General features: G+C 39.0%; 2 protein-coding genes across 2 annotated transcripts in view; both read right to left on the reverse strand.

The window, feature by feature from the left end:
• The window catches only part of LOC147332808 (hemicentin-1-like), a 34,463-nt gene extending 30,283 nt beyond the window's left edge, over positions 1-4,180 (reverse strand). The window contains exon 1 of the mRNA XM_086290815.1: positions 3,914-4,180. Coding sequence (XP_086146941.1) covers positions 3,914-3,965 — 52 coding nt within the window. The 5' untranslated portion in view covers positions 3,966-4,180. The remainder of the gene's footprint in view (positions 1-3,913) is intronic.
• An 8,013-nt stretch (positions 4,181-12,193) lies between these two features.
• On the reverse strand, positions 12,194-19,544 carry LOC147332810 (hemicentin-1-like). Its single transcript, XM_086289557.1, has 14 exons — positions 19,424-19,544; positions 17,710-17,985; positions 17,300-17,620; positions 16,908-17,162; positions 16,536-16,790; positions 16,106-16,429; positions 15,713-15,967; positions 15,341-15,595; positions 14,640-14,999; positions 14,249-14,500; positions 13,843-14,097; positions 13,157-13,501; positions 12,763-13,014; positions 12,194-12,607 (listed from the first exon to the last, which is right to left on the reverse strand). Exons 1-14 carry the CDS (start codon positions 19,527-19,529, stop codon positions 12,435-12,437), a joined length of 3,684 nt encoding a protein of 1,227 aa, XP_086145683.1. The 5' UTR covers positions 19,530-19,544; the 3' UTR covers positions 12,194-12,434.
• Between the last annotated feature and the right edge of the window lie 212 nt (positions 19,545-19,756).

The raw sequence follows: 19,756 nt of genomic DNA on the forward strand, positions 1-19,756 counted from the left end.
TATAGTACTAAATAAGACAACTAAGAAACAGATGTACTTCCTCTATTAAGAAAGCTAAAACAGAATATTATCTGTCTGTCACCACTGAGAACCTAAATAATCCACAGAAGTTCTGGAAAATCATTAAGTCTCTTTCAGTGAGTAAAAGCTCCCACGCTCTACCCACCTATGTTTTTAAGGATTCTGTTCCTGTTTATGATAGGAAGGAGATTATGAATTGTTTTAACAAGCACTTTATATCTTCTGGCTCTTTGTTTGACTCTCTGAACTCAGTCTCTGTAAAATCTGGCACAAACCTTCTGGTGTACACTGGTCAGCCATTTAACTTTGTTCCTTTCTCTGTGCAGGAGGTCTGTAAAGCTCTTAAACTGTTAGATCCTAGAAAATCTCCAGGGCCAGACTTACTAGATCCTTACTTCTTGAAACTGGCAGCTGATTTTGTAGCAGAGCCTCTCACAACACTTTTCAACCTCACACTGGACATGAATAAAATTCCCTCAGTATGGAAATCAGCTTTTGTTGTTCCTCTATTAAAAGGGGGCGACCCAGCAGTGTTAACTAATTACAGACCAATATCTAATCTATCTGTGCTGGCCAAAGTTCTTGAAGCTCTTGTGTGTGAGCAGTTAAAGGAGTTTTTGCACATCAATGCCATTTTATCTGAATATCAATCAGGCTTTAGGAAGAATCACAGTACTATCACAGCTGCAATTAGAGTGGTAAATGATATTACTATTGCACTTGATAAAAAACAACACTGTGCATCCCTTTTTATTGATTTGTCAAAAGCATTTGACACTGTTGATCATTGTATTTTAAAACTTAGACTCTTCCAGTCAGGACTCTCTGAGAGAGCAGTGGCATGGTTCTCAAACTACCTCAGTAACAGGACTCAGTGCATTAAATCTGACGGTCTATGTTCTGACTTTGTTACAGTGCACAGCGGAGTGCCACAGGGTTCTGTATTAGGTCCCCTTCTATTTATCATTTACGTAAACAATCTTAGTCTACATGTGCCAGATGCAAACTTGCACTTCTATGCTGATGATACAGTTATTTACAGCTGTGGTTCAACTCTTGTCCAAGCCATCGACTCCTTGCAGAAAGCCTTTTTTGCTGTCCAGCACTCATTACATCAGCTTAAACTTGTTCTCAACGCAGACAAAACAAAGCTCATGTTGTTTTCTAAATCAAGGAGACGAGCCCAAACAATCCCATCAGTAACCACTCTTGAAGGTAATAAAATAGAGTTGGTTCACACCTATAAATATCTGGGAATCTTAATTGATGACTCGCTTACCTTCAAACCACATGTAGAGAATCTTGTGAAAAACCTGAAGTTAAAACTGAGATTTTATTTTCAAAATAAGTTGTGTTTCTCTTTTAATACAAAGAAGCGGCTTGTTGCTGCAACATTCTTGCCTGTGCTGGATTATGGTGATATTCTATATATGAATGCTTCTGCTCAATGTCTTCGAATGGTTGATTCTGTGTATCATGCTTGTCTGAGGTTCATCACTAACTGTAAATTTCAGACTCACCACTGTGAGTTATACTCTCAGGTAGGATGGCCTGCTTTGGTAAGTCGGAGGAACTCTCATTTATACAGTTTTATATATAAGGCGATACTTGGGTTGCTGCCTTCTTATATATGTTCCCTGCTTGTAATGAAACATGCTGGTCGGTATTCTCTTCGTCCGCATGGTTACTTGTTGCTTTCTGTTCCATTTGCCCGAACTGAACTTGGTAAAAGAGCTTTTGTCCATTTAGCACCCTTGGCCTGGAACAAACTGCAGAAGGAATGGAAAATGACTGAATTCATTTCATTAAGTGATTTTAAATCTAAACTACGAATCCTTGAGGCCAAGTCCATAACATGCAACTGTTTCAATTAGATTGATTGTCATTTTAACTGACTTTTTATTTTATTTGAATTTTATTGAATTTTATTTTTATTTTATTTGTATTCTTTCACTTATTGTTGCATGTGTGTTGTTGCTGCCTGTGTTTGAGTAATTTCTGTAACTGTGAGACATCTGCTGCTGCCTATCTTGGCCAGGTCTCCCTTGAAAAAGAGGTTTTTAATCTCAATGGGATCTTCCTGGTTAAATAAAGGTTAATAAATAAATAAATAAATAAGTATACCCCTACTGCTTTCACAAGTTTTAAGAGGATAAATGGCATCCACATGCTGCTAATCAAATCCATGAGGATGTTTAACTAACCATCAAGCGAATTCAACCCAAAGTCAGACTGTACAATGCTCAGATAAAGTCCAATAAAAAAAGAGCTGCACGTCAGACTCTACAAAGCCTCACAAAGCATGTTAGATGTTAAAGATCATGAGAGTACAAATAGAAATTGGATCATGCAACAGGACAAATATCCCAAGCACTCCAGCAAATAAACAAAAATATTCTAAGGCTGTTTTCAACATTTATGTACTCATCATCATTTTTGGAGGGATAACCCAGGCAATTTTGATCAGGCTCTACAACAGTTACTAGACTGTATGCTTGTCATCCTCTATCTTATCAAATTTATTGGTATAATGAGCAGTGTGATGGCTTCTTTGTGGCTATGTTTGGGTAGTGGTCGATTTAATTATTGCAGAGAGGGCAGTTGCATTACTATGGATAGGTGGATATAGTGTCCTTTTAATTCTGTGGTAAGAAACATTTAGCACGTTATTCCTGTCGACAGCAAAATATAAAACTAGATGCTAAAGCCATTGTTTTATTTCTAGGACTTGAGTGATTTCATGCCCTGTGTCTTGCTGCTGTTTACCTGCATATGGTATTTATATTGGCTCATTTAGTGACTTGCTCCAATCACCACAGAGAGTGCCATATGGGCATTCCTTTTTGGAGTGTTTGCACTGGGATGAATTGTTATAATGACCATCAGCAGCGCAGGTGACGGTTCACCTGTGGAATCTAACTTACCATTTGATGTGTGTACTTTTTATTTTCTTTGTCTTAAAAGTGTGTGTGTGTGTGTGTGTGTGTGTGTGTGTGTGTGTGTGTGTGTGTGTGTGTGTGTGTGTGTGTGTGTGTGTGTGTGTGTGTGTGTGTGTGTGTAATGTTTTCATATTGTTTGCCTGGAATACATTTTAGCTATGATAGGTTGTGTCACAGTCAATTTATATTGTGAACCAGACTGGAATTATAATTTGTTTTTAACAAATGTATTAAAGGTATTTTAATTTTGGAAGCAATCTGCTTTAGTAGTGCACTTTCAAACCAGTGTAGGCTTTTGGTTAGGATGTTTGAAAACACTCTGTATATTTCCTAGGGGTGAAATTCCACTAGGTGGCGTGGTCGCAGCTTAATCATAACATCTCTGACCACCTACACACACACACAAAAAAATTACCCACAACTATGTGAGAAACTGATAACATTGTAAAGAAAGTGGTTACTGCAAGTCATTGCTGCTAAAGGTTTTTTAAAAGCTACTGAATGATGGGGTATAATTAGTCTTTCACAAGACTACAAAGAGTCCTGTGAAAGCTTTATTTTTCATCAGACTGTAAAGTTCAATATGGCCCACGCTCTCTCAGTTTGATGAAAACGGAACTTTGTATCAGAAGTAACGTTCACCTCTCCCACTTAAAATGGGTTTTCATTTATTCTTTTAAAAGTCAGAGGTTACATTGATAGTCCTTCGAATTCCATTAGTACCTCATTAAAATGGGAGTATTTTATTTTTTAAAAAACACATATAGAAATTATTAGTTTTAGTTTGCTTTTTTGTGCATTTACCACCAAGATACCGGAAGTTAGGCCAAAAAGAAACTCAAAGTTAACTAAAAAGTTTTACTCCTGTCAACTCAATAAAATAATCAATTTTTCAGATAGATACAGAGTTAAGGAAAATCCCTTTGTACTTAAAGAACATCTTTATTACTCACCACATAGTGAAAAGATGAGTATGAAGAAGCTTAGCATCCTCACAGATAGCATGCTTGAACAGCATGCAGGAGGAATAATGAGATGGAAGGAAGTGAGCAGTGTTTCAGGATCGTCCAGACGATGTCCAGCTTAAGGACCCGGGTTAGATGAATATCAGTTCGATGCAGGAGATATGATGTCCGCCTGACAGGCTGGCAGTATCACATGCAGAAAGAAAACATAGAGGAAATTCAATGCTCTTGTGTACAGGAAACACTGTGAAACCCAAAATACAAAACCACATCCAGAGCCAGCGCTTTGTGAAGTAACGGTAGCTTAGTGATGCCCCTCCCCCTATGTTTTGTGCCATTATTCACTGTTCTTTTACAAAGTGTCTAATTTCTACAAAGAAGAGAGAAATTATGTGAGTTTACAGAGAAATACAAATTCTAGCACAAAAATGCACCACAGAAGGCAGATTTGTCAACCTAATCCATTTTAGTGATCACCCAGTTATTCACAGTCGATGTACATGTCATAGTTTTTATGTTTTTAATAAACACAGACACAGAAAGTTTGTTTCATTCTCTCTACACTTATGTGAGAATCATCCACATCATCTTTTTCTGTTTGCACATGTTCAGAATATAACCCTTTTTATGCTGGTTTGGTCATCATGGAAACTTGTTTGAGGGAGCAGGATCCTCCTTTGAACGCCATCGTGGTAGTGGCTTTAATAGTGTCTAATAATAGTGTTTAATAGTGTATATGACAGAGTTATTTATTGTATTATTTATTTCTTTAGTTATTATTAGTTATTTTAATTAGTTATTATTATTTATTTAGTTATTTATTGTAAGTGTTAATTCCTGGCTTTCAAAGGGCAAAAGGTCACCTATACTGCTCCCATTTTTGACCCATCTTGTCTCCTCTAGATGACTTTCCACCCTCCCTGAGCTCGACTCTGCTCACACCAGACCCACATGCATCAGCTAGTACTCTGCGGTCAGTCCTGCTATGCCCTTGAGTGAAGGGAAAATATGCATTAAGGGAGGATGTACAAAAAGCAACATGCAAATACAGTTTTATAATATGTCAACATATAGCATTTTGAAATTCAGTAGTATTAAATAAAAACATGAAAGGCATTTTATAAAGTTCCCTTACCACTAGGGAAAGTCTCATAAACAACTTCTCAGTTTTGTTTAAATAAGCAATTGAAAATCTGAGTGTAAAACCACGGTGGTAAGATGGGCATAGGAATCTGAAAAAGTAAAAACGTATGCAAAGAGATCAGCCTTAATGGTCTGTCATGACAGGCATGCTCTCGCAACCACACCATGTGCTCTCTTTCTCTTTAGACATTTGAGGAAGTGGTGAAAAAAAGAAAAGAAGACACTGGAGGAAGTGGTGCAACACAGAAATTATCCACACTTTTGTGTTCTATTGTTCATATCCTGTTCTTAACTGCAAGCTCAAAAGGCAAGTATTATAAAAACATAAAGTCTTTTGTTCAGTGATAATGCTGCTAGCTGTTTTTCTCAGACAGATAGGATCGAAACCAGGGAGTCATTAATGCTACCAGCCTCTGCTGTTTATCTGAGCAGTTAAATAAATTTGACAGGAAATAGATACACTGCTCAAAAGATTAAAGAAACAGTTTGAAAACACATCATAACTCACCGGGAAGAAAATCACAATAGATAATATGTTGGAAATTAAAGGAGGCCACATCATTTAAGGGGAATGACAGTTATCAAGCTATCAAAGTGAAAGAAATGATGTGACAGGCTAGCACATTTTGCTGATACTTTTTTATCTGCAAACAGCAAAAAGATAGTATGTCTCAGTGTGCATGCTTTCTACCCTAATTGAGCACTCAAACCATGTTGTACAACAAGCTTCACTGACACACAAGTTCACCAATCTGTGGGCTCATTCACTATTTTATAAAAGGCTGCAAAGGTAAACACCTCAATTCTAAGAAGGTTTGTAATAGTACAGCATATAAAGTTCTTTTTTGTGTTAAAAAAAAAACCCCAAAACAAATTCATGATTTGTTTTAGTCACAATACACAGCATTCGTGAGCATATGAGTATGGTTGTGTTTAGCAATTTGTAGCTCCAGGCAAGACATTTAGTGTTAAGAAGAGGAAAATGCTTGGCACCAGGGGTTTGTGTTGCTGTTTTCACTAGCCTAGCAAAAAGCCCTGCCTTGCATTCTCATATCTGCCTCCAATCCCCATGCCATCTACAACACAGATACTGGAAAACAATCCTGTGATTTTGCTTTGTGCAGATATACATCATGACACTACTAAAAACCACTTGTAATGTTGATTTGATAGGTTAGTGGAGCATTCTGCAACTAAGCATGAGTGTAGATGTGTGTAATCACATACACCACAGATGGTGGTGGTAAACATCTCATTCTCTTTATTCTAAAGCTTCTCAAGGACTCCTTGCTCTTTTTCAGTAGTGTTAGAATCTTAAAAAGAAGGCGACTGGAGTTCTTTAAACTCTAGGAAGTTTAATCATCATGTTCTTTAGCTCTAAAGACTATGACCCGGATTACTGAGAAACTACACAGATACAGTTTCAATTTCCCTATCATAAAATCACAATTATTTTTGTTAAACCCCTTTAATAAAGCTGAAAATCTGCACTTCAGTTACATTTTAATTGAGTTTAAATGTTTGATTGTCCAAAACTTTATAGACCCCAACCATATCAAGTTTCAGTTGCAGCTGTTATAACTGTATAGTTGCCATGTTATCAATAATCCATAACTTGTTGTCCAACTTGACTTCAGTGGCAGATATGATATAATTTGATTTTAAAAGCTAGGGTTGTTGGCTTTTATTGAGCAATGACCTGCAGTTTGCACTGGCGCAGTTTGCAGCCAAGTTTGAAGTGACTGGGATCTAAATTACCTCCAAGTCTGATGCCCTGGCTCTCAGCTGGAAACAAGTTGCTGCCACAAGTGGAGACGCTTAAGAGTCTCAAGATCTCAAGAGCAAACAGATTGGTACAGTATCTGTGTTGATGCTGATTTTGTACTACTCTGTTGTGTTGAACACAGAGCGTGGAGTGTGAAGGCAAAGATGTACTGGTCAGTACAAGTTCTAGGTAGTGACTCAGAAAATGAGACCATGGATCCAAGTGGCAAAGGTTAAATCCTCCAAAAGGGGGCTGGCCTCTCCCTTGGAGATCAATCAATCAATCAATCAATCAATCTTTATTTATAAAGCACTTTTCATACAGAAAAAATGTAGCACAAAGTGCTTTACATAGTTAAAAGCAGCCCACCCCACCCTCCAACTCACTCCCCACACTCTCAATACACATATATCCCCCCACCCCCACCCACACACACATACATACACACACGCGCACACTTAAAGAGTAAAAATTGGGCTGGGCTCGCATGAGCCAAGTGAGGAAACATTATAACAGAGAGCCGTCTGCACCGGGAGCCGGTCACAGACCGCAGCCTCCGGGCTGGGCACACAGCCGGAGGGAGGCAAAGGAGCCCCCCAACCAGGCTGAGAGGACCCCAGAGACCCAGCAGCCACGGTCAATAACAGCCCCGGTGCAGAGAGCGCCCTCCGAGGAAACACTGGAGATATGACGCAATACGATGTATACAGGGTAAAATGATAAAATAAATAAGAACAGGATACAATATAAATATAAATAGAGTAAGAAGATTAAAAAATGAATAAGAATAAAATCAAGAAATATTAGGTAAATCCTAAATTAATAATAGAATAACAGGATAGAATAAATAAGCATAAAAAATAAATAAACGCTAAGTAAAAGCTAAATTAAAAAGGTGGGTCTTGAGCCTGTTCTTAAAAACATGTACGTTCTCTGCGGCCCTGAGCTCCTCCGGCAGGCTGTTCCACAGACGAGGACCATACCACTGAAAAGCTGCCTCTCCGTGAGTATGTGTCCTGACTTTAGGGACAATCAAAAGGCCAGTACCAGAGGACCTCAGGGTCCGCGAGGGTTCGTATGGTAAAAGCAGATCTGAGAGATAAGAAGGCCCAAGACCATTAAGACATTTAAAAACCAATAAAAGAACTTTAAAATCGATCCTGAAACACACGGGGAGCCAGTGCAGCGATTCTAAAACCGGTGTGGCGTGGTTCAGGCATTAAATCAGGATGCCTCCTGGCCCTTCTAGGCATGTCCTACCACAACCCAGTATCACAGCAAAATGTTTAATGACATCTCAGTCCACCGTGTCCATTTCACGCTTTGGAGATGCAAATCATGATTCATGTTTCATATTTAGACTATTTACATAAGTTGAAACTCCACTTAAGTACCTCAATAGTGTATGAGTTTGTTATGATCCTGTACATGATTTTCTTAGGTTTTGAAATTTAAGAAATGTGTTTATTGTTTGGGTTTTGATTTCTGTTCTTTTTTTTTTTTTGGAGTTCTGGTACACAAACAGTTCACAGACTGGGTTAAGTTGAAAATAATGTTTTTATTAAACACACAGACACAGATTAAGTTTGTTTTATTCTCTCTACACATGTGAAAATCATCTACATCATGTCTTACCTTTGCATATGTCCATAATTTAACCTTGTTATGTGAGTTTGATCACCATGGAAACTCTCTTCAGGTTGGTTAAGTAGTGTCCACTCCGATACCACACATCATTCATATTGGATTGGGCACATATTTGATACTACCAGGCTTATTTATGATAATTTAAATAACCACATTAATGGGAAAAAGTCAACATACAGCAGACAGCAATCAGATGGGATCAGTGGAAGTGGAATCCAAACTGGTGAGACATTGTGCCAGGAGAGGGAGTCCCCTTGGATTGCTATGATATTAACCCGACTGTAGCTGTTACCAGTCACTGTCAGGTTCCACATAGAAGCTGTTATATTTAGTTCTAAAGTAAGCAATGTCTAATGAATAGATTATGTAGTAGAAGCAATATTGCCTTCCTCTACATAAATTATAGAGGTCAGTTAGCATTTATCTAAATAAATAAATGCATCAGTTGTTCACTTCTATTGCATGCAGTTTATTAAAGTTTGAGTTTCATTTCAAATTCAAATTTTTATTTGTCACGTACACAGTCATACACAGTACGATATGTAGTGAAAATGTAGTGAAATGCTTTCTTTATTAGTTCCATACCATCACTGCTCACGCTCTTACTATAAAGCTGTCATTTACTCCCAATTTTTACTTGGTGAACGGTGAACGTAAAGATGTGAAGTTCTTCTCTCTTTGGCCTGGTGTTGGAAATGGTGAGTGTGACGAAGGTGTGCTCCCTGGCTCAGCTGCAGGGAAGGGGTGGTGCAGTGAGTTCAAGGGGCAGTGCCAGAGAGGTTGGTGGGACAGGTGTGTGGTGTTTTAGTTAATGAGCTCTCTCGCTCTCTCTTTTCCTGTGTTATATTTAATGAAGCCGGAGGCTCCATCATTAGGTACGGGCTCAAAATCAAAATTGCTGGTGATATCCAAATCAACACAGTCTCCGTCTGTTTGGGAAGTGCTGCTTGTAAGCAGACTACATGCAAATGATAAATGAACATTCAGGCTCTCCGCAGGTCAAATGCAAAAACGTTCCTGGGTACAAACCATGCTGGTAATTCAAATGTCTAAATACCACTGAGTAACTTGTGTGGAGTATCTTACAAATGTAACAGATGAACTTTTCCAGTCAAAGTGCTGAATAGTGGATGTATTCAAACTGTACTGTAAAGAATTCTTGCTCTGATTTCCCTGATCCAAGGATTCTCCTTCACACTGCCAACATCAATGCCATACATCGTGGTCTGGATGAAAGTGTAGAAGACACAGGAGGAAGGGCTGAGTGGGGCCGGTTTCCTTGAGAAAAACCTCCACGCTTCCTCCCACCTTCATGAATTTCATCAGGTGGTCAGCAGCATTAGATGTGCTAATCTTTGAAGACTTTCTTCCCTTAGATATTGGAGGTAACAAGTTAAGCAGCAGAAGGACGGCAGACACTTCACAGTCCCATACACCCTCATCAGGATCATGCTGTGCAGAAACAAGCACCTCATCCAATTCTGCACTCTGAGGCAGATTGCAATCTTTGATGATCCTTGGCTTGAAGAGTGTTGGCCACTTGGTGAGTAATTTTGAGCTAGAAGAAGGGAGTAATACAAGAACTTTGTCTCCGGGTGAAAATTGCCTGAGTGTGGCCTCTCTGTTATACAGGCAATGCTGACATTGCTAAGCCTGGAGCAAATTCTCCCAAATCAACCTCCCCAGTGTGTGGATTTTTACTCTCAGGTCCAGCACGGATTGAATTTCATTCTTTGAGGGGCTTGGACCTTCCTCGCAGCTTTCCTTAATCAGGTCGAGCACCCCACGCAGCTTCCTGCTGAACAGCAGTTCAAAGGGAATAAATTCAGCCACTCCAACAACCCAGTCAATAAGTTCAAAGAGGACCTACATTAATGGTAGGGGGCACAAAGGTGCTTTTGGTATGGTTGGCTGGTTAATAAGTTGGCATTCCAGAAAGGATGCGCACCAGCAGCGCACATCCTCTCGGATGCCTGGCCAAAAAAATTGGGTCATAATTCGCTCTTGTCAAACCCCCTATGCCCTGCCCTGCCATGGGGTTATAGTGAGCCACCAACAAGTGGGTGTGTGTCTCCTCCGTGCAAGTGTCACAACTCACTCGATACAGCCTATCTTTTAAAAATACAAAACACAGGTAGGTCCGCATGGCTTCAGGGCACACCACGTAAGCATCAATTTCAATCACTTGGTCAAAGGCTGAGCATAGGATGTCATCACGAGACTGCTCCAGTGTAAAATCTCCCATGATGGGAATTACATTACATGCTACTAATGGTTGTGATCGCATCCCCGCATAGGGTGAGAAGCTTAGCAATCCGGGAGGGGCTCATTATGGACATACTTAAGAGTCCATTCTTTCCCATCGAATGGAGCCAGTTGAGGTGTTTTTTTGCATCTGACAAGGATGCCTCCTGGGCGCCTCCTGGGTGAGGTGTTCCAGCATTGTCCTACTGGGAGGGGGCCCTGGGGCAGACCCAGGACACGCTGGAGAAATTATATCTCTCGGCTGGCCTGGGAACACCTTGGTGTTCCCTGGACAAGCTGGAGGAGGTGGCTGGGGAGAGAGAGGTCTGGGCTTCTCTGCTTGGGCTGCTGGCCCCGGCCCCAGATAAGTGGAAGAGGACGGACGGATGGACTCTTAAGTATGTCTATAATGACCACTCCCAATAAAAAACTTAACACCCTCAACTCTGCTACATCCAGATCCACTTCCTGTCTTTTTGTTAGTGCCACCATCTTCAAACATCACACATGAGACACAGGTCTCACTATCATCTTGCAAACCTTCAACTTTCACCGTTGCTGCTATTCTTCTGGCACAAGGAACCCCTGACTGCACTCTCTTATTAATCTTACTTGTACAATGTCCATTGCTTTGGGTGATTGACCCCACATTACCAGGTATTTAAACACATCTACCTTCACTATCTTTACTCCTTGCAGCTTCATTGTTACGCATGTGTCCTTCTCATTTACACACACGTATTGTGCTGACTTTACAGATAACAGATACAGATTGTGAGTATCATAGATTATGAAGAATCCTGCATAAAATACTAATCACCATCACATGCCTCTGACACTTAACTTCCTCACGCAGTACAGTAGTTCCCCTCTTGGGAACTGGCCAGATGAGATATATAATCTCTCCACGGGGGTCTGGGTCTCTCCCAGGGTCTGCCATGGTTGCCAGTTAGGCTGAGAATACCTCTTCTCATCCTATCTCTAAGACTGACCCCAGCCTGTGTACAGAGGAAGCTCATTTTGTCTGTCTGCAGTCCTGACCTCAATCTCAATGAACATTTGGAGATCAGCTTGGACATCCTGTTTGTGCCAGAGTGAGCAGCACAACCACTGACTGGCAGTGTGTGAAAAGCTGGTGACCAGGATAAGGAAGCTGTGCCGGGCTCTTGTCTCTATGTATGTTTTTTTCCAACAGTGTAAGATTTATTGCAAAAAAAAACCATTGTTATAACAAAAAAAATATTAAACTCAAATTTCCTTACATGATGTGTTAAGTTTCTAAGTTTTATTATCTGCTGCCTGAGAAATCTCTGAACCCTTACATGCGATTTCAGATTTAACAGCTATTGGTCAATGTGAAACTGCCTCTGTAGTCAGACTTTGCTTGTGATATTTATTATTTTTTTTATTTATCTTTTGATTACTTGTTTTTTAAGAAAGGAAAACACATGACATAATTTTTTTTTTAAATATTTATTTAATTAATAGAAAAGTAATAGAAATAATAGAAAATAAAACTTTTTTTAAAAGCCCATCAGCATGGATCCATTGTTGAAGTGGGTGGGCCCACATTTCCAGGAATGTGAAGCTTGGAGTTTTTTATACAAGGGTATGAAATGGGTGTAGAACTTCTTTTTTAATGAAAGAAAAATAATTAGGTAGCACATTAAATTAAGTTTTTCCTTCGATTTACAGAAAGCAGCAGATATCTTATTTGTTTCCATTAGTTTGTGTCAAAGGGATATCTTTGTCAGAAACAAAACTATAATGTCCATGTTTTTTCCACTGATTGCGACAGTAGAACACAATGAAGATGGAGATGATGATGGCTGCTACAAATGGCAAAGCCCAAATGACTGCAAAAGTGATTTTATTGGTTTTACCTGTAAGATAAAAAAAATAAAACCAAAGTTTACTTCTCAAAACTTCCTAAAATACATTGATCAATTTAAACATCAGCTAACACTTCCCTTTAGTCATCAGTGTCCTCTAAATGTCCCACAGCAATATTAGGCTTGAAATAAACAAAGACGTGTACCTCTTGGTTCAACATGAACATTGATCGTCTTGGTTACGCTTCCCAGATAATTGGCAGCTGTGCAGGTGCAGGTTTTAGTGCGATTTACTCGAGTTATATTGAGACTGTTTGTGTTCGCCAACATATTCTCCCCATCACAAGTCCAGTTATAGACAGAAGGAGGGTTTCCTTCAGCTTCACAACTCAAGGTGATATTAGAACCTTCAAGTAGATAGTCATGATTACTATCTTTTGTGTTTACCTCTGGAGCATCTGAAGAGACAAAAAGATGTTTGTTATTCGTTTAAATAATTACATGTTGTATGCCTCATTTTCACATTGTTAAATTCAGTTTAGAAATGAAAAAATCCAAGAAATATTCTGTTTTTGTGTAAACAGCAGGATGTTTACTCACAGTGGGCTGAAACATTGTGTGTTTGAGAAATAGCGGGAAGTTTTGGTCCACGTGGTCCAAAGTCCAGCTTGGCCTCACATCTGAGCTCAACGACTTTTTCTTCTTTGCTGATGTTGACTCTCAGAATAGAGGACTCATTTACTGGTGTTTTGGTTGTGCCACTGAAAGATTCTGTCTTGATGATTTTATTGTTTTTATACCAAGTAATAGTGAGATACTGAACAGGAGCAACATTGATGATGTCACACTGCAGTTTGTATTGTGTCTTGGTGTACTGCTTGTCCTCTTTGTGCTTCAACATCAGACCATGATTCATTTCAGAGATTGACACGGTCTCTGGGGTTTCTGCAAATGAAGCAAAGTAAAAAATACATTTAGAACATATGACAAATGGATGCGCTTGTTAGCATCAATATGAGAACAATGAATGCATAAATGCATTGATATTAAAAGGTTGGGTTTTTCTTGCCACTAACAGAGTCTTCTTCACAGTTCTACATGAAAGTACAACATTTGGATCAGAGCTACAGCAGGTTACTCGACAACATCGTCTTCAAAGTTGCAGTGTCAGCAAACTGAAATTATGCCTTTGTTATACAAAAATAAATAAATAAAAGTATTTTACATCATAGCCTGTTTCATCTTAATTTCTAGTACAATAATGCAGTTTTGACAGATGTACTTACTATAAACAATGATGACTGGGCTCACAGAACACTGAAAATTGTCATTTAGAGTGATGCTGCAGAAAGGACTTGGAGTCCACCATTTCAGGTTTTTAACCATCCAAGTGACATCAGAACCAGGTTTAAATTCTTTGTCTCCAGCAGGAGTCACCCAGGCCATTTCAGCAACATCTGTGGCTGATGTGCTGCATTTGATTGAAACTGGATCTCCAAATCTCACAACCATTTCAGACGGTGCCAGAGTTAGAGGACAACCTGCCATTCACAATACCTTCAGTTAGACATGATTTGTTATCAAATCAAAAATAAGACCCACAACAAAAGAATAACACCCACAACATTAGAGATCAAATAAAAATAAATTTAAGAAATAAATAACAACTAAATAATAATAAAAGATGTGTACCTCTTGGTGTGATATGAACATTGATTGTCTTAGTTATGTTTCCCAGATAATTGGTAGCTGTGCAGGTGCAGGTTTTGTTGCGATCGACTCGAGTAATATTGAGACTGTTTGTGTTCTCCAACATATTCTCCCCATCACAAGTCCAGTTATACACAGGAGGAGGGTTTCCAACAGCTTCACAGCTCAATGTGATGTTAGTGCCCTCAAATGGTGAGATGTCAACAGTACAACTTGTGTTGATCTCAGGAGCATCTGAAGAGACAGTTTTTCTTATCATTTTCACATTTACATAATAGAAAGCTGTAATGAATAGAACTTTTGTTTAATCTAGCCTAAAAAATACAGTTAAATAATCTTCTGTTTGTGTGTTAACCTCAACATTTTTACTCACAGTGGGCTGAAACTCTGTGTGTTTGAGAAATGGCAGGAAGTTTTAGTCCATGTGGTCCAAAGTCCAGCTCAGCTTCACATCTGAACTCAGTGGCTTTTTCTTCTCTGCTGATGTCGATTCTCAGAATCGAGGACTCATTTACCAGTGTTTTAGTTGTTGTGTCATTGAAAGACTCTGTCTGGATGGTTTTATTATTTTTGTACCATCTCACAGTCAGATGTTGAACAGGAGCAACATTTATGATGTCACACCGTAACCAATATTGTGTTCTTGTTTCTTTATTGTAAGGCACTATGTGTACTTGTTCCTCCATCATTTGACTTTGATTCAGTGGATATATTGACACAATGTTTGGTGTTTCTGTGAACAGAGCAAAGAAAAATCAATTTTAAAAATCCATTCATCCATCCATCCATTTTCTTCTCCTTTTCAATTGAGAGTCTTCTATGGGGATAAACCAAGGGCAGCTGTCATTAGGGAAGCGCTAGAGTCCACACTGGGCTGGTCACCAATATGTCACATAGAAAGAGATAATCTTTCACTCCTATGGACAACTTAGAATCACTTCCATGCAGCCTCCACCATCATATCTGAGCATTTACAGTGGCACTTTCAGGAAGAGAAATCATTGCTTTATTATATAAAAACTGTCAGTTCATGCTGTTTATAATACACTAACAAAGTTGTACACATGTACTTACTGTAAACAGTGATGACTGGACTCACAGCACACTGGGATCCATCAACCAGAGTAGCATAGCAGGAAGGACTTGGAGTCCACTCTTCTAGTTTTTCAACCCTCCAAGTGACAACAGGAGGACGCTCAAATCCTGTACCTCCAAATGGAGCCTCCCAGCCCATTCCTTCAACATATCTGGCAGATGTGCTGCAGTTGATTGCAACTGGATCTCCAAATTTCACAACAGTTTCAGAAGGTGTCAGTGTTAGTGGGCAACCTGCCATTCACAAGCAAATATATTCAGAGTTAGAGATGATTTGGTGTAAAGTAAGACATAAGTCAGCAGTTTCATCTAAATCATCCACAATTTTAGATGTGAAGTAAGAATATATACCTCTTGGTTCAACATGAAGATGGATTGTCTTAGTTATGTTTCCCAGATAATTGGTAGCTGTGCATGCGCAGGTTTTATTGCCATGTACTCGAGGTAAACTGAGACTGGTTGTGTTCTCCAACATGTTTTTCCCATCACAAATCCAGTTATACACAGGAAGAGGGTTTCCAACAGCTTCACAGCTCAAGATGATATTCGTGCCCTCAAGTGCATAAGTGTCATCAGCACTATTTTGTGTCTTTAGCTCCGGAGCGTCTGAAACGATAAACAGTTTTTTATCAGTTCTCACATTTACACAATTGAAAGCTGAACAGAAGGGAACTTGTGTTTAATCTTTAAAAAAAAATAAAAATAAACTTCTGTTCATGTGTAAACAGCAGGATATTTACTCACAGTGGGCTGAAACTCTGTGTGTTTGAGAAATGGCAGGAAGTTTTGGTCTGTGTGGTCCAAAGTCCAGCTGAGCTTCACATCTGAACTCCACTACATTTTCTTCTCTGCTGATGTTGACTCTCAGAATAGAGGACTCATTTACTGGAGTTTTGGTTGTTGTGTCATTGAAAGATTCTGTCTGGATTTTTTCACTGTTTTTGTACCAGCTAACAGTGACATACTGAACAGGAGCAACATTGATGACGTCACATTTCAGATCATACTCTCTGCCCTCCACCATTGAACCATGACCCATGTCAGACACTGACACAGAATCTGGAGTTTCTGTAAATAAATAAGCGAAATCATTGCTATATCATATTACAAATTTCAATTCATATAGTTTATAACACAATAAAGCATTGTGGACATTGTGGTCTCATGTACTTACTGTAAACAGTGATGACTGGACTCACAGTACACTGTGATCCATCAACCAGAGTAGCATAGCAGGAAGGACTTGGAGTCCACTCTTCTAGTTTTTCAACCCTCCAAGTGACAACAGGAGGACGCTCAAATCCTGTACCTCCAAATGGAGCCTCCCAGCCCATTCCTTCAACATATCTGGCAGATGTGCTGCAGTTGATTGAAACTGGATCTCCAAATTTCACAACAGTTTCAGAAGGTGTCAGTGTTAGTGGGCAACCTGCCATTCACAAGCAAATATATTCAGAGTTAGAGATGATTTGGTGTAAAATAAGACATAAGTCAGCAGTTTCATCTAAATCATCCACAATTTTAGATGTGAAGTAAGAATATATACCTCTTGGTTCAACATGAAGATGGATTGTCTTAGTTATGTTTCCCAGATAATTGGTAGCTGTGCATGCGCAGGTTTTATTGCCATGTACTCGAGGTAAACTGAGACTGGTTGTGTTCTCCAACATGTTTTTCCCATCACAAATCCAGTTATACACAGGAAGAGGGTTTCCAACAGCTTCACAGCTCAAGATGATATTAGTGCCCTCAAGTGCATAAGTGTCATCAGCACTATTTTGTGTCTTTAGCTCTGGAGCGTCTGAAATGATAAACAGTTTTTTATCAGTTCTCACATTTACACAATTGAAAGCTGAACAGAAGGGAACTTGTGTTTAATCTTTAAAAAAAATAAAAATAAACTTCTGTTCATGTGTAAACAGCAGGATATTTACTCACAGTGGGCTGAAACTCTGTGTGTTTTAGAAATGGCAGGAAGTTTTGGTCTGTGTGGTCCAAAGTCCAGCTGAGCTTCACATCTGAACTCCACTACATTTTCTTCTCTGCTGATGTTGACTCTCAGAATAGAGGACTCATTTACTGGAGTTTTGGTTGTTGTGTCATTGAAAGATTCTGTCTGGATTTTTTCACTGTTTTTGTACCAGCTAACAGTGACATACTGAACAGGAGCAACATTGATTATATCGCACTGCAGTCTGTACTGTGTTTCTTCTCCTATCACATTCACAAGCTGTACAGAATGAAAAACTTCTGGATTATCTGGCAAACAAAATTAAGCAAAGTTAGTTAATGTCAACATTTATTTATTTTCTTAGCATTGTACTGTATTCAATTCAAATTAAACTTACTGAATAAAATAACTTTGAGTTCCTTGCTGCATTCATAAGACTCATTAAACTTCATTTTGCACTCGGCCGTCACATTCCAGTCTGACACTGGCACTAAGTGGGAGATAAACATTTCTTCATCTTCAGTGTCAGAGCTTTCATTCCCGACTCTCCAGTATAGTCCGTAATGATCGCCCAGTCTGGTGGTACAGTTTACAATTACAGGAATTCCTCCATATTCTGCAATAATCTCAGGTGGATCTGTCTTCAACTCTGTTGTGCATATGCTGTCAGCATCTATGAATAGACAAGAATAATGTTTTTATTGGACTTTTATTAGCTCTATAGCCCTATAGACTGTATACCCCCTTGAACTGAAGCTGAAAGTCTGCATTTTTGTCATATCTTGACTGTTCAGAGGCAAAACTATGTCTTTGTTCAACAAATTATGGGCCCAACTGCACATTCAAGAAAAAGACACACCCAAAAAGAGAGCAACATGGGGAACCAAATGAGCCTACCAGTTGCTGTGTAGTTGTTATTAAGGCAGAACAGGTGCTAACTGATTAAAGCTGCTAAAAAGCTGATTTCTATTTATTTATAAATGTATTCAAATGCTGTCTGTTATTTAAAAACAGTTATTCTAATAAACTCAAACATTATAAATAAATGCAATCCTGTGAAAATGAAAATTCCCACAGGATTCTGCGCATTAATGTTGAAAAACAAAGTGCATCCTCACTGCTCCTATAGGGTTTCAGAGGGTATGTAGCAGCCAGGCTGTGCTAATGAAATGCACTATTAATTGATCATCCTTTCAGGCGTGGACGTCCACGCATGACTCTGGATTTTCTACTTAAACATTTTAGTTTAACATTTAGTTTTGTTTATTATATTATTACCATATATTTTCTGATTAGTTTGGTCTCTATTCTTCTCATTTAGATTATTCTATTCTAGTTTTAGTTCATTTGCAGTGGTTATTTCCCTACATTCCTTTGTTCTCTGTGTCAAGTCAGCTTTTCTGTTCCCACGATGTTCCCGTATTTGCTTACTTCCTGTTTTATTTTGTTAGTCCCTCATCTGGCATTCACTGTGTTTTGTTTTACTTCCCTTGTCTTGTCTCCTGTGATTAGCTAGCTTGTCTTTCCCTAGTGTTTCCCATTGTTCCAATGACCTTATATGTATTTATAGCCTTTGTCTCCCCTCAGTTATTCATCCTGTTCTACTGTTTATCCGCCTGTGTGGTTTGTTGGAGTCTGTTTTCTGTCAGTCTTGTGAATTTACTGCCTCGGGTCGAAATAAAAGTTAGTTTTCAGTTTGTTTAAACCTTCTCAAAATCTGCACCTGGGTCCAAATTCTATGTAAATCCTGACCGTCAGACCGTACAATGGTCGAAACAACACACAACAAAACGATAGTTTAAAATAATTACTACAAGTCACTACTGCTAAGGTTTGTTTTGAAAGCTACTGAACCATGTAACCAAAAAGAAATATGTTTTTCACAAGTCCACATAGAGTCATGAAAACTTAAAAGGGGAGTATTTCATGAAACATGATCTTATTATTAGTTTTAGCTTTTGCAGTTACCATCACTAATAACATTCCAGTATCAAAACTGATCACACCATCAAGACACTAAAAGTTAAAAACCTAATTTTTATTCCTAACAATTCAATGAAATAGTTTTTCCCATACACACAGAGTTCTTGCAGAGCATCATTATTACTCACTGCACAGTGAAAAGAGGAGGATGAGAATGCTCAGCATCCTGACAGGCAGCATGCTTGGACAGCATGCAGAAGGAATGAGGTGAATGGAGCAGTGTTTCAGGAGCATCCAGAGACTATCCAGCTTCAGGACCTGGGTTAAATGAACGTCAGCTCGATGCAGATTCTACTTATGATGACCGACTAAAAGTTTCACAGGCAGAAAAAAAAACTAGAGAGGAAATTTAACGCCCTTGTGTACAGGAAACTCTGTGAAGCCCAAAATACAAAACCACATCTGCAGCCAGCCCTTTGTGGAGTAACGGTTGCTTATAGGTTGTCCTCCTCCCATATTTT

This window comes from Aulonocara sp. 'chitande type north' Nkhata Bay, linkage group LG4 (genome assembly GCF_057382095.1).
Source record: "Aulonocara sp. 'chitande type north' Nkhata Bay isolate Kocher_YH1m ecotype deep benthic linkage group LG4, A_spYH_male_GT1.1, whole genome shotgun sequence".
Taxonomy (NCBI): Eukaryota; Metazoa; Chordata; class Actinopteri; order Cichliformes; family Cichlidae; genus Aulonocara; species Aulonocara sp. 'chitande type north' Nkhata Bay.